This window comes from Drosophila elegans, unplaced genomic scaffold (genome assembly GCF_018152505.1).
Source record: "Drosophila elegans isolate 14027-0461.03 unplaced genomic scaffold, ASM1815250v1 contig_1, whole genome shotgun sequence".
Taxonomy (NCBI): domain Eukaryota; kingdom Metazoa; phylum Arthropoda; class Insecta; order Diptera; family Drosophilidae; genus Drosophila; species Drosophila elegans.
In genome coordinates, this window is record NW_024545461.1 from 1,176,795 (window position 1) to 1,190,941 (window position 14,147).

Consider the following 14,147-nt stretch of genomic DNA (forward strand, 5'->3'; position numbering starts at 1 on the left):
AAGGCACAAGCTAGATTTGAACGAAAAAAGATTATCACTAGAAAACCTAAATTACTCTTAAAACTATAAAAATAAAGAGGTTAGCTGCATAAGAGATGTTATTAACGAAAGCTGTTTTTGGCAGCACGAGGGGTAACTTCGGCAACCAGTGCGCTGGATCCAGAGAGGGGGAGAGCAGACTCAGCAGCCGGGATGTAAAGCCGGGAATGTAAATGTCCTCTCTCCCACTGCACTTCACGTGCACAATACCACGGCGCGTAAAAACAGCAGCAAGAGATTTCTGCTTCTTCAAACGCATGGCTTCTCATTAACGTAGAGAGCGACCGGCGAGTCAAAGCCCAACAGGTGTATGCTCAGTTGCTGTTTTGTTGTTCGTCGGAAATCAGCCAGTGCGCGAAGTGAAACTTTTTCCCTCGTAGTTTGCAATTTTATTAGAATTGGCGGCTCAACCAGTGAATTTTGCGATTTTCGGACTCTAAAACTGTCGCGGACTCTCGGGCCGAAGTTACTCTCCTTCCACAAAAGGATCGCCATGCATACGCACTGCGCACGCCTCAAGCTTGCCTTGCACCGTGCCAATTTGGGATTTTAGGGAGCGCAGCTCCTCAACCTCATGCTCCAGCTGCAAGATGCGATCGGCCATCTGCGTCATCTCCGTGGTGACACCCAAGAGCCGTTCCTGCAGCATTTCAAGCACCCTCTCCTCGACCTCACGGATGGTAGACTGGATCAGCTGGGCTTGTTCGTCGAAACGGCTATTCATTGCCGCGATAAGCTTTGGTGAGGCAGTGTCAAGGCAGCGTCAGAGGGGCGTCCGCGCTTAGAGCGAGAGGTTTCTTTCAAGCGTTTTCCCTCTGGCAAAAGCATATTTTGTTTTTTTTTTATTTTTTGTTGAGTTGATGTTGTGTTGGTGACGAGAGTTTTTCGATTGAGTGTTTGATGTGTTGAGTTTTTTGTCTCTGTGCTCTGGTATGTATTCTGTTATGCACTGTTTCTTAAATGATTTGTTGTTGCACTCAAAATTGTGGATTTAATAGGAAGCGATTTTTGCAGCTTAGAATCGATTTATTCCGGGCAAAATGAATTTTTATGTGTTGTACTCTTATTTATGCTGCTGAAGTAAGCAGTTTTTAGTATTTTAAAGCCGTGTTTAAGGTATTTTCGGTGTTAAAGCGGAGCTTCACAAAAGTGCGTCTATTTGATTCAATAACGATTTTTATAATGTCGTCCGATTTATCCGACTTATATACTACCTGTAATAGAAAGACATCTTTTGGGAAAGTTTCATTCAGATAGCTTTAAAACTGAAAGACTAGTTTGCGTAGAAACGGACGGACAGACGGTTATAGCTAGATCGACTCGCCTAGTGATGGTGATCAAGAAGATATATGCTTTATAGGGTCGGAAATGTCCCCTTCACTGCGTTTCTAACTTCTGACTGAAACTACATTACCCTCTGCAGGGGTACAAAAAGAAGAAAAACGAAAGAAATATTATTTTAATTCATTCATTGGTTGGTTGCGGTACTCTAACCGCAACCGAAATAAAAAATTGTTACCAAAACCGAATCAGTAATAAACATAGTAATTAAATTTCTTTTGGGTATTAATATTATCAAAAAGAAAAGAAGAAAAACGAAAAAAATTGTATTTTAATTCATTTATTGGTTGGTTGCGGTACTGTAACCGCAAGCAAAATAAAAAATTGTTACCAAAACCGAAACAGTAATGAAAATAGTATATTGATTGCAACCGTAACAGTAACCGAAACCGATATGGCTTGTAGCCCTTAACGGAAACTTATCCAGTGGATTTGGCCCTGGAAATTTGGAATTCAATTTCTTTTGGATAGGGACTTTGGACTATGAATCTTTTTGTTAATTCTGATAATTCGCAACGTGAGGATCTGGAAACACAGCGACAGCCTCTGGTGATTGCGATTGCGGTTGCTTATCAGCTCTTTGATCGTTTAAGTTATATAAAGGACTTTCTTGGATAGTATCTCCAATGTGTTCCGGGTGTGATATCTTGCTGAGATCACGTCGGGGTCACCAAATTTTAATGCGCAACGAGAGGAACTGAAGACACAGCGACAGCCTCTTATGATTGCGTTTGGGGTTGAGTAACAGCTCTTTGATCGTTTGATTTTGGTACTGACTGAATTTAATGAACGTAACGGTATTTATAGGAAATATACTGGTACATAAGTGCTTAGGCTAACAAAGTAGGTGGAAAGAGAAATAGAAATTATTCGTACTTTACTATAGCCAAAATGCATTGGTAGCACAAACTATTGCCCGCTATATGAAACTAAGGTTATTGTTTCGGCGAACTGCTGATGGTTCGACTGAACTACTGTCTGTTTTGATGACTAACTTGGCTGTATTTCTTTTGATATTTAATACTCGGCCCACATTCATGATTGCGATAATAATGTAAATATGTAGGCCAGTGTGTCTTAACAAATTTCTTTATATGGGCACTCTCGAAATTATGGGCTTCACTACTGCCTCAAGCTTACTTGCAACGCGATTTAAGTCAAAACAGTCTACTACGACCTGCTCCACCTGCGACGGACAGCAAAAACCTTCAAGTTTTCCGGTCCTCTTTGCACATCGTTGACAATTCCGCCAGTTAATTTTTTCCCCTTGACTACTTCCTCTTTTTATTTCAGAACGTTCTGCTGTCTCTTGCCAGTCTATTAATACTTTTCTCAACAAAATTTTTGGAGGTAAAATAACTAAAAGTTTTTATTTTGTTTAAGCAAAAGTATCTTGTAGGTGGCGCATAACAGAATCAACCCAAGATCTTAGATGTGCCAATGAGCTTCCAAGCTTAAATCAGGCTTGTGGTTGGGTTTTACCCAACTCTAACAAAAACCCACAAGACTGATAAGTTAGGGGCTGCTACTGCCGCATCATAGTTGCCATTGCTTTTTCCTTGCATTTCTTCTTACTCATAGATAAACAAAAAATTCAATATTTATATTTAAAAAACCGCTGCGTCCTCGTTATCACGATTTCAGCCCATGTAGAGATCGGAATAAAATCTAACAAATTCTTCATTAGTTAAGATGCCGTTTTCGGGTATAAAACAATAATTTTAAATAACAAAACGGCGTCGACTTGAAAACAAAAAATATTTGTAACAAACTTTGTCGACCCTTTCGAATATTTGAAAAATACTTATATTCCAAATTGTGTATTTCCGAGGCAGACGAGATAGAGAGTAGTATAAACGAGATATATACCAAATTTAAAATAGTCTGTATCTCCTTAAATAGTTCGAATTTTGAAAAATCATTTAAGGTTCATATTTTTAAAGTTAAACTTTTAAAATAAATTCATTTTTAGTTTTACAAACCTCTTTTAATTCTGTACCTGTTCTTTTCCCTCCCCAGATCCCAGCAAAAAGTGAGAAACCACATTTCTGGCTTATCTCTTAAGTATGACTTAGGTCCTTTATTAAATGAATGAGTTTATTAAAGCTATATAAATAAAAACCAATGCAACTTTCGTTGTAATTCTATCCCCCATAAACCGCAGAAAAGGAATTGATGAAACCTTTAATAATATATTCGTGTTAGTTCAAGGATGGCTTATAGCCAAATCTATGTGTTCGAAATCTTATCCAAATCTTATCCAAATCTTTCACATTAAACACCATTTGAATAGTCTCCTGTATGGTTCATCAATAACATTATTATGGAATATCAATCCACCAAAAATTTATAATGTTACACGACGAAGATATGACAGTATCGGGGACGCTATCTTACTATTACAATAAATAAGCAGATACTTATAAATAACACCAAACAGAAGTTATAACTAGAAGTATTACATCTCGAAGTTATGAGAAACCTCAAAAAGTAGTGTACATAGGAAAAGTACAGAAAAAACATTTTTCCGTAATATACGGTATGTTTGTGCTTCTAACGATACTGGCAATATGGAGAATTAGAAAAACAAAAACAATCTTCATCCCCAATGCTTTTCTGCAAAAATGTCGCTCTGGATATACCACAGATGTGGCCATCGCTCCATTCTCGGGGGGAGGAGTTACCATACCGCTACCATCGACTACGCCACCGCCTAAACCACCCCGTGCTACCCTCTTCCAATTGGACAGCGCCCGGCAGCTAGCCGTTTGTTGTCCCACATAGGATTGATATAAGAAATGCAACATCAGCACAAGGCAGGATGTTGCTAAACGACACCCAATCAGCAGAGCTCTAGAAAATACTTTGTTAACATTTATACATCCACACATACATAATTTTAAATACATAAAAGGTTCGAAGGTTCGGTTTGAATCTCAAGCCACAATAAAGATTATTCCGTTTGGAACAACCTAACCGAACACATTAACTGTTTATTAAAATCCTCTTTGAATAATAATACCTGGCGCAACCGGACCTATCAGCCGGAAGGAGGAAAAAAGACATACCATACCCGGAGAATTGTGAAGGACCGAAGTGATGAGAACGATTATTTTTATAATTTATATGCAACAGTAAGTTAAAATAGTGGAAGCGAGGTGTGTAGTGTAAATAGAAAAAAGAAGGGTTGCACATGTATATTAACGATAAAATTGATAAGGGCATGAAATGAGTAAAAAAGGAAAAAAAGGAGAAAACAAAGAACATTGACAAGAATAAATTAATTGAAATAATGTGTTGACTGTGAATATCGTTGCAATGCAACCTGGCGAACCGCAACGTCATCGAACCATATAGTTCGACGGAGTGAGTTGCGAGTATGACGTTCGAGGTTCGATGCTGGACGCGAACGTCAAACATGCAGCTTGGGGAAAGAAACCCAAGTCGCTGGTTGGATACTCTGCCTGCCAGTAAATGAAAAAAAAAAATAATAATAAAAAAAAAATATCTATTGCAAGTGACTGTCCGCTCGTGGCTGGAATAAATGCATCGCGCAGGAATTCCAAATAGCTTCAGCACGGTGCAAAAAACAAAAAAGTTTCGAAACGATAAAAAAAACAAATTTTATTAGTTGCTGCCATTAGTACCACTGCACCGCGCAAGTGTAACTGATGGGCAACATCACAGAAAAAAGTAAACAGACAGGGAAATCCCAAAGATCACTGCATCGCGCAAGGGTATTCGGTGAATCTCAAAGTTAAGTAAAAGAAGGAATAAATCATAGCACATTCAAGAAGAATTTGTTGCCATATCGGAAACCATTGCATCGCGCAAGGGTGACGGTTCAGCAATAATAATTGAAAAAAAAGAAAGAAAAATATAAAAATAATATGTATATGTGTTACAAAAGAAAAAAATATAAGGGAACCCGATACCACTGCATCGCGCAAGGGTATAGAAGGGTATGTAAAGAAAGATAACAAAAAACACATAAACAACACTTCCAACACAATACATTCTTAAAAAATTATAAAACAAATTAAACAAATGATAATAACAAAATTTTACAGATAAAAGACACCGACACACACCTCACTTCTAAGGAAAAGTAATTATTAAAGACACATCAGGAAAAAGCTAAGAAAATTTATAATAAGCATAAGCAAAAAATAATAATTATTATTAGTAAACAAAAGAAAATTGTAAATGTCAAAAATCTGCAAAGTCAAAGAGTCACTTGGGCCTCTGACTAGAAGTAAAGTTAGCAAAAAGGCTACCAGTTTGCCAACGATAGTGGAACAATTAAATTTTGAGCCCTCAACTTCTAGAGCAATACAGAACAGGGAAGCTAATACAATGACGCATCAGGAAAATTTAGGAATGCAACAGGCAACGTTTGAGATGTTAGGAACGGTAAATATTTTCGATGTGATCCGGTCGATGCACGTTCATATGGAGGAAAAAAGAAAGTTTATGTTAAACGCAGAAGAGATCCTTTTAATGATTAGAGGAATGGACCAAACACCGATGGTACTGATGGTCCTTAGGCAAATAAGGAATAAAATCCAAGGAAAGGCCGATAACATATTGGTAAAATAAAATAGTGAATTAAATTGATAGCCCATTTTGCAGATAAGAGGTCAGAACTCGATTTAATGAGGGAATTAAATCAGTTAGAAAATAAGAAACTAACAGTAGAATTATTTTACTCGGAGGTATCTGATGTGCATAAGGCATTGTGTAATGTTATAGACAGGACAGATACAAACCCCATCGTGTCTAGAAGTGTTTGTAACAGGTCTAAAAGTCAATTTAGGTAGTGCTGTCAGGGTAAGAGTTCCAAAGACTTGGAAGTTAAATTAGAAACAGAGGGTAAAGAGGGTACAATAATAACTTTAACAGAGATAATGGAGGATATAGGCAACAAGGAGGAAATAATAGGAACCTCAGGTGGAATAGGGAAGATAACAGGAATAGAGGATATGACGATCAGTCGCCATCTAATTCTTCAGGATATAATACAAAGGCAAGAGGAGGTAATCGTTTGATTTCCTTCTATTTCATTTCCATTCCTGGTTTGATGGATTATTGGGAATGAACATATTAATTAAGTTAGGTGCAAGTTTAGATTTAGAAAACCTCGTATTAGGAAATAAGACAGGGACAGTTAAGGTCCATTTGAAGCCCAATAGGACCACTGACATACATTTCCCGGAGGAGGCGACTAGAACAATTGTTACCTTACCAGTTTCAATAAACAATTGGCTCTTTTTTGATACAAACAACACTAGTGGAAGAAGGGTAAGAAATTACTTACCGAATTTATAATGCAAGAAAGGTACAGGCCGACCCGGAAGTTATTAATTTCACAGGAAAAGAAAAAATATTATACCTCGAAAACTCCTTGGCTGTCACTGCATATGATTCCAAAGATTATAAAGAAATCGAAATGCTTAGACCATTTAAACAGAAGTATGTAAGCAGAGAAATTAACACAATGGAAATAATCGGGGGTGATGCAAGGCATGCAAAATTGGATATGTCGCATCTTAATACAGAAGAAAAGGCAAGCATTAAAAAACTGTATTCGGAATTTCCAAGTATTTGACATTTACCAATGTGGTAACCCACTCAACTCCAACAACGTACGATATTCCTATCTATAAAAAGCCGTACAGATATAAATTTAAACAAAGGGAAGAATTGAAGAATCAGATACAGGAGTTGTTAGAACAGGAAGTTATTAGGCACAGTCACTCACCTTAAAGTGCACCAGTTTGGCTGGTACCAAAGACGATGGACCTATCAGGATATCCACAAAAGTTGAGATTGGTGGTCGGTTTTAGGAAGTTGAACGAGAAGACAGTAAAGGAAAGGTATCCGATGCCAGTAATTGGCGAAGTACTCGATAAACTTGAAAAGTCCATGTATTTCTCAGTATTAGATTTGGCTAGCGGATACCATCAGATTAAGAAGGAAAAACAGGACATTCCAAAAACAGCATTTACAACAGATAACGGGCACTTTGAATATGTAAGGATGCCATTTGGATTGACAAATGCTCCAGCGACGTTTCAAAGAGTGATGAATAACCTGATGGTAGGCAAGATTTGTCTGGTCTACATGGATGATATAATTGTGTATTCCCCGTCTTTGCAAAGTCACATGCAAGACTTGAGGACAATTTTTAAAAGGATAAGTGGAGCAAATTTTAAACTTCAAACAGATAAATCAGAATTTTTAAAGAAGGAAATAGAGTATTTAGGGCATGTAGTGACACGAGAAGGAGTCAGACCAAACCCAAAGAAGATTGAGGCCATTAAGCTTTTTCCTTTACTCAAAACAGCAAAGGAAATAAAGTCGTTTCTTGGACTCATTGGGTATTACAGGAAGTTCTTAAAAGATTTTGCAAAAATAACCAAACCATTAACTAAGAGATAATAATTAAGAGTATACAAAAACTTTTAAATATTGCAAGACGTTGTTATGCAATGATCCATTCTTGAGATATCCAGATTTTACAAAGCCCTTTATTTTAACCACAGATGCTAGCAATTTTGCTATTATTTATTTATTTATTCGCCAATGGATGGATAAATCCTTATCTGGCTATCAGCTAACTTAACTTTAAAACTAAATATTAATTAAAAAATATTCCCTAAGTAATTGCCTAAGCAAATCCTTCCTGGATCCCCAAACCAATCGAATACTTAGTGGCAAAGAGTTAAGAAGTCTAACGTTCTTAAGATTGGCTCATTCCGCGCATAGTTAGTCCTCGCAGCACTTTCAAAAAATGGGATGAGTGAGTGGTTATTAATAACACATGTGAAAGAATATTTAAGATACATTTACTATAGCGAACAACATAACATTTATTTAGGTTGAGAGGCAAATTGTTCTGAATACACCATAAACTGATTTTGTTTAAGTCCAATTGTACCAAATAACTGTCATTTAAGGAATTCACTGGCATGTAAATTTTAAGGTTATCCGCATAAATAAGATACTTGGCAGATTGAATGCAGAAGCAAATATCATTAATGAAAATAATAAAAAGCAAAGGACCAAGTGAACTGCCTTGAGGAAGACCAGATGTTGCTTCATAGAATTTAGAAACAATCCCGCTGACTTCAACATGATAGGATCGGTTTGCCAAACAAGAAGAGATCCAATTTAGAAAAGAACCGTGAATACCAAGCTTAAAAAGTTTTGCTTGCAAGGCAGAGTGAGAAACCTTGTCAAAAGCCTTGTCGAAATCAGTATAAGCTGTGTCCACTTGCGAATGTAACTCAAAGGCTTGTATGCAATGTTTCGCGAAAATAGCTAAATTCGAGGTAGTAGAACGACCGGGCATGAACCCTGATGAGGATCAATATAAGTACGTGTCAGGAATTTAATAATAATAATTTTTTAACTACAATTCTCTCGAACAGCTTTGCAATATTGCTTATTTTAGCAATAGGCCTGTAATTAGAAACCTCAGACTTCCTTCCGCCTTTATGAACCGGTAGAATTTTGGCAATTTTCCATCTAGAGATAGCGAAGACGAGAAGATCATCTTAAGGGGTTGAGGAAGACTGTGATACAATTTTTAAAGAAAAAATAAAGAAACTCTATCAATGTCCGGCTTAATGGAGTCGTCAAATTGCGAAAGACCTTCGCAAATGTCCTCATCATTTATTTTAAGGGAACCAATATTATAAATTTCTGGAATTTATTTAGAATTTTCTGTTCATTCCAGTCACAAGCAGGCTCAAAACTGGTCGAAAAAAAGGAAGCAAATAAGTTTGCAATATTTGTCCCAGAATTGGCGGTAGTATTGTTATATGACACAGTTGACGGTATGGAAGAATAAGATGTCTTTGAATTAATAAAACGCCAGAACGAATTTGAATTTGAAAATGTATTGATTATAAAGAAATTTATTAAGGAACACAACTTCCCGCTTAAGTTGTCTATATCTATCACGATCCACTGGATAACTTCATCTAATTAACCGTTTGTATAACTTGTTTCTTAGATATTTATATTTCTGGAGACCTTAAGTATACCAAGAAAGCCTATAGGAACACCGTACCTTGGTTGAAAAAGTGCTGTCAAGAGTATTTTTTAAAGCGACAAGAAAGTTATTGTAGTTGATCTCAATGCAAGCATTTGATAGTAAGGAAACCCAATCCATAGACGTGAGGCAATCACTTACGGCAACCAAGCTGGCATGATTAAAGTTATACATACGAATAAAGTTAACAACTGGTAAGAAATTATAAAATTCTAATATTTATTATTATTATATTAGTATAGAAATACTAAATTCAGCAAGGCTTACCGAGGAATGAACAATAGAATTGATGAATATAATAAATCTAGTAGCCTATGCAAATCATAAAAAATAGAATTTTGCTACGGAACTGCATCTTTCCCGGAGGGCAGCGCCGGCTAGCCACGGAGTCCCAGGGCGGAGTACCCCCTATGCCCTGCAGTCCGAACAATCGATTCCGACTCATCGGACGTCTCACGTCGATTTACCATCTCTACCACAAATCAAAACAAAACAAAGTTATATGTACATCAAGCAAACTAAGACAATTCGACGAAATTGGTGGCTTCGATGTCCTTGCCACGACGCACCCACCCAACCTTGGGTGCCCCAAGAAAGATGTGGGAGGCACACCCCATCTCCGGCAGACCGAAGTCTATTCCTGGTGGATTAGGATCGGCTCATCTCCCCGCCCAAGGTAATTCACAACACCATCTCGGTAGCTTGTTCACATTTAATTCTTGGCAAGACTAATAAGTAAATACATTCATTATTGATTCCTACTGATAATCTATTCTTTTCGTTAGAAACTCTTAAGGCCAATCTCAGACCGTCGCCCAGATGAGAAGCGGTCAAAGCGGCAACAACCGAAAGGGAAATTTTTAGACGCTTAAAGTTCCAAGTGTCAGGCAAAGTCGCCGCACGGCACTAAATTGGAGGCGTTTGCCAACCGGGTCGCCTAATCCTAAGGAGCTCCAAGGGAAAAGAGGGGACGTGCTGATAAGGTAAGTACGCTAAACAAATCCCACAAGTTATTAAATTTCGCGACCCAATTTAGATGTAGTTGGACGCGCGGCTAGGGTTCGGGCTTGAGCCTCTAATTTTAGATTAGATTTCACAGTAAGTACTTGACAATCTTGACTGCATGATATCACAAAACAATAACTAAAACTTATTTATTGCAGAGTTCAACGTCGGATGTGGTTGAAACTGCAGCCCGAATGGAAAAACGCTAGCGGCGAAAACCAGCGCGAGTCCGCACGGAGCCAGTTGGTCCGGAGGATAGCGCAGCGTGGCCGGAGGCAGTGCGGCGGTGGACTTGGAGATGACCACGTGGACAGCGCGGGCATTCGTTCCCGGAACTCACCGAGGGAATCTCCGTATCTGGCCGTCTTGGTGGCAGTCGCTGTAGCTGCTGGCGCTGAGGCTGCTGCTGCTGCTACTGATCGCTGCTGCTGCGGCTGATGCTGCTGCGGCTAATGCTGCTGCGGCTGATGCTGCTGGGGCTGATGCTGCTGCGGCTAATGCTGCTGCGGCTGATGCTGCTGCTGCTGATGCTGCTGCGGCTAATGCTGCTGAGGCCAATGCTGTTGCGGCTAATGCTGCGGCGGCTAATGCTGCGGCGGCTGGTGGACGACGTCCAGGTTAGGTCCGCCTGGTAAGTGTTCACTTCCCAAATCTTTTAAATTTCCGGGGCCCTTTAGTTAGGGTCCCCGGCGGCTTCAATATAAAAAAAACACTGTAATTTACAAGTTCCGGACTAATAAATATCCACTCACTTTGAGTTATTCAAACACTAATCACGAACTTAAATTTTGGGTTTTTTTCCGACCGTTCTCCTACTACTTCTTGCAGCAACTAAAGCAAAACCCTGACCTACACCAAAGTCGCTCGCCATTTTCCCTCCCGCTCTCTCAAGATGGGTCAGCGAACGTATTCAAGGCCATCTAACCCAGTTAACGAGCGAACCGGGCTAAATTTAAATAGCTAGATCCTCTCCCGCTATCAATAGTCGGTGTCACCACCAAATCTTATCGATAGCGGGACCTGCTGACGTATCGGTTCGTTTCAGTATTTTCCAGACGGCTTCAACTGAAAATGCAACACCACCCTGGATTCCGAGAGACGCTAACAAAGAGTTTTAGACCAGCGCAGGAATACTTGGGAGCATTTGGATTTGGACTATTCGGATTCAGCCGGCCTCGATACCAAGATGCAGTTCCAACGGTGTCCAACGCGGGTCCCACGCTTTACGGGAAGTAGACACATGCCGATTCTGAGCTCGTGTACTTTGTTATTCCTCTTTCCAGATCACAACCTAATGTCCTTGGCATGGTACACTCCGATCGGTCGTCCTTAAAGATCTTCAAGCTCGTACGCATTATTGCCGACTGTCCTGACCACCCGAGCTTTTAGGAACTTCCGAGCAAACTTTGCATTGAAGGCCTTTTTGAAATCGCTGAGGGCAAAGTTGCGGCGATACACTTCCTGACCTGGCTTCGCAAGGAAAGTACGAGCCCCTTTTTCGTACCGCAGGCGACTCCGATCGTATGCATCTTCGAGGTTCTTCTGCACCTTGTCATGGATCACTATCAAGTTTATCAGCTGTTCTCATCCCAGACATTTCGTGATCACACAGCGACTTCAACTTCCTTGCCAACTTGTAGCTGGCTCCGTTCGGGAACATGTGTCGTCCGAATACGGTGAAGAACGGAGCTTCTCCAGTTGCTGAATGGACCGCGTTGCGGAGGGCCACCTCAATCTCCGGAAGATACGCGTCCCATTCTCGATGGTCTTCTTCTAAGTAGCTTCGGATCGCCGCCAACACGCTTTGGTTTACCCTTTCCGCTGCGTTGCTTTGCGGAGAGTGGACTGGCGTTTTGATGTGCGTGATGCCAAAGCTTTCCATCGCCTCCTCGAAGATCTTGGACGTAAACTGGCGGCCGTTGTCCGAATGCACAATTTCTGGAACCCCAAACTTGTAGAAAACCTCGTGAATGAGGAACTCCACTACATTGGAGGCCGATGCCTCTTGCATGGCTTTCAAAAATGTGTATTTGGAGAAGTGATCCACCACAATGAAGATGTAGGCCTGTCCCTTCTTCGACCTCGGATACTTCCCCAGGAAATCGATGTACAGCTTCTGGAATGGCTGCTCAGTCTGGACTCTCTCACCGATACCAACTTGCATCCGGAAATTCGGGGATTTCGTCTCCTTGCACACTTCACACCTGCGTATGAACTCCCGGACTTGCAGTGCCATGACAGGCCAGTAAAACTGCCGCCATAGGTTTTCCAGAGTTTTTCCCATTCCGCCATGAGCTGCCGTTGGATCCGAATGTGCACGCTCAATTATGCTGTGGGTCAGACTCTGGGGAATCCACAACTTCCATTCGAAGCCTTCCACCTCGTCTCGTCTCTTGAAGATGAGACCATCCACTATCCTCAAGTCAGGTAGGTTGGCCAAGTTTTTTTCCACCTCTTGTAACAACTCCGTGTACTCTTCTTCAGCAAACTCAGTGGTCTCGAAGCCGAGCAACTCTGACGGGTCCACCGTTAGCTCTTCAACACAACGCGAAAGGGTATCTGCCACAACGTTCTCGCTTCCTTTCCTGTGTTCGATGTTGAAGTCATATCCCTGGAGTTGCAATGACCACCGAGCCAGCCGACCCGAAAGATCTTTCATGGACATGAGCCACTTCAAGCTGGCATGATCGGTGATGCACGTGAACGGCATTCCTTCCACATACGGCCGGAACTTTCGAATGGCCAGCAGGGCTGCGAGGCATTCTTTTTCAATGACGGTGTAATGGACTTGGTGACGATTCATCTTGGCCGAGAAGAACGCTATTGGTTGTTCCTGGCCGTCTTCATCCCGCTGGAACAACACTGCACCGACTCCGATCTGGGATGCACCGCACTGGATGAAAAAGTGCCGCTTGAAGTCCGCATGTACCAGCACTGGCGCAGTAGTTAGGGCCATCTTCAGGGTCTCTACTGCCAGCTGTGCTTCTGGACTCAAGGAAAATTTCTTATTTCCCGTCTTCTTCAAGGATTCCGTGAGCGGGGCAGCCAAAGTTGCGAAGTTCTTTATGAACCGACGGTACCAACCAGCGGTCCCAAGAAAGGCTCTCACTTCCTTCATGGTCCTTGGCTCAGGCATCCGCCTAATAGCTGCTACACGCCCTGGATCCATCCGCAGACGTCCTCCACCCACTATGAAGCCGAGGTAGGTCAAAGACTTGAAGCAAAACTTCGACTTGCTCAGCCCAATGGTTAACCCTGCTTCCTTCAGGCATTCAGCGACTCGGCGAAGATACTTCAAGTGCGTTCTTATGTCAGGCGCTAGTATTAGCAGATCATCCAAGTAGACGAACACATTCGAGCGGATTTCAGCGGGAATTACTCGGTCCATGAGTCTCACCAGTCTCTGTGATGCGTTGCAGAGTCCGAAAGGCATCACACGGAACTGGAAAAGAGGCCGACCAGGAACCGTAAAGGCTGTTTATTCCTTGCTGCTCGTGTCCAACTCAATCTGCCAAAAAGCGAACTTCAAATCCACGCTGGAAATGTAGTATGCTTGGTCAATTCTGGATAGGATGCCGTCTATGCTGGGCAACGGGTAAGCATCTTTGATGGTCACATCATTAAGCTTACGTGCGTCTAAGCAGAACCGGTGTTTTCCAGATCTTGATACTACGGTGGTGCGGTTACTCAAGGTGCTTTTGCT

At 41.0% G+C, this 14,147-nt stretch overlaps 2 protein-coding genes and 1 long non-coding RNA gene across 3 annotated transcripts; 2 read left to right on the forward strand and 1 right to left on the reverse strand.

Moving 5' to 3' along the window:
* Positions 1-97: 97 nt before the first annotated feature.
* Positions 98-920, reverse strand: LOC108134952. The gene is made up of 2 exons (XM_017255476.2): positions 554-920; positions 98-510 (listed from the first exon to the last, which is right to left on the reverse strand). Exons 1-2 carry the CDS (start codon positions 761-763, stop codon positions 289-291), a joined length of 432 nt encoding a protein of 143 aa, XP_017110965.1. The 5' UTR covers positions 764-920; the 3' UTR covers positions 98-288.
* A 9,351-nt stretch (positions 921-10,271) lies between these two features.
* LOC121467851 lies at positions 10,272-10,696 on the forward strand. The gene is made up of 3 exons (XR_005977882.1): positions 10,272-10,422; positions 10,476-10,537; positions 10,603-10,696. It is a non-coding gene; the product is annotated as an uncharacterized LOC121467851 (long non-coding RNA).
* Positions 10,697-13,341: 2,645 nt separating this feature from the next.
* On the forward strand, positions 13,342-13,824 carry LOC121466805. Its single transcript, XM_041707251.1, has 2 exons — positions 13,342-13,646; positions 13,713-13,824. Exons 1-2 carry the CDS (start codon positions 13,342-13,344, stop codon positions 13,786-13,788), a joined length of 381 nt encoding a protein of 126 aa, XP_041563185.1. The 3' UTR covers positions 13,789-13,824.
* Positions 13,825-14,147: the final 323 nt, after the last annotated feature.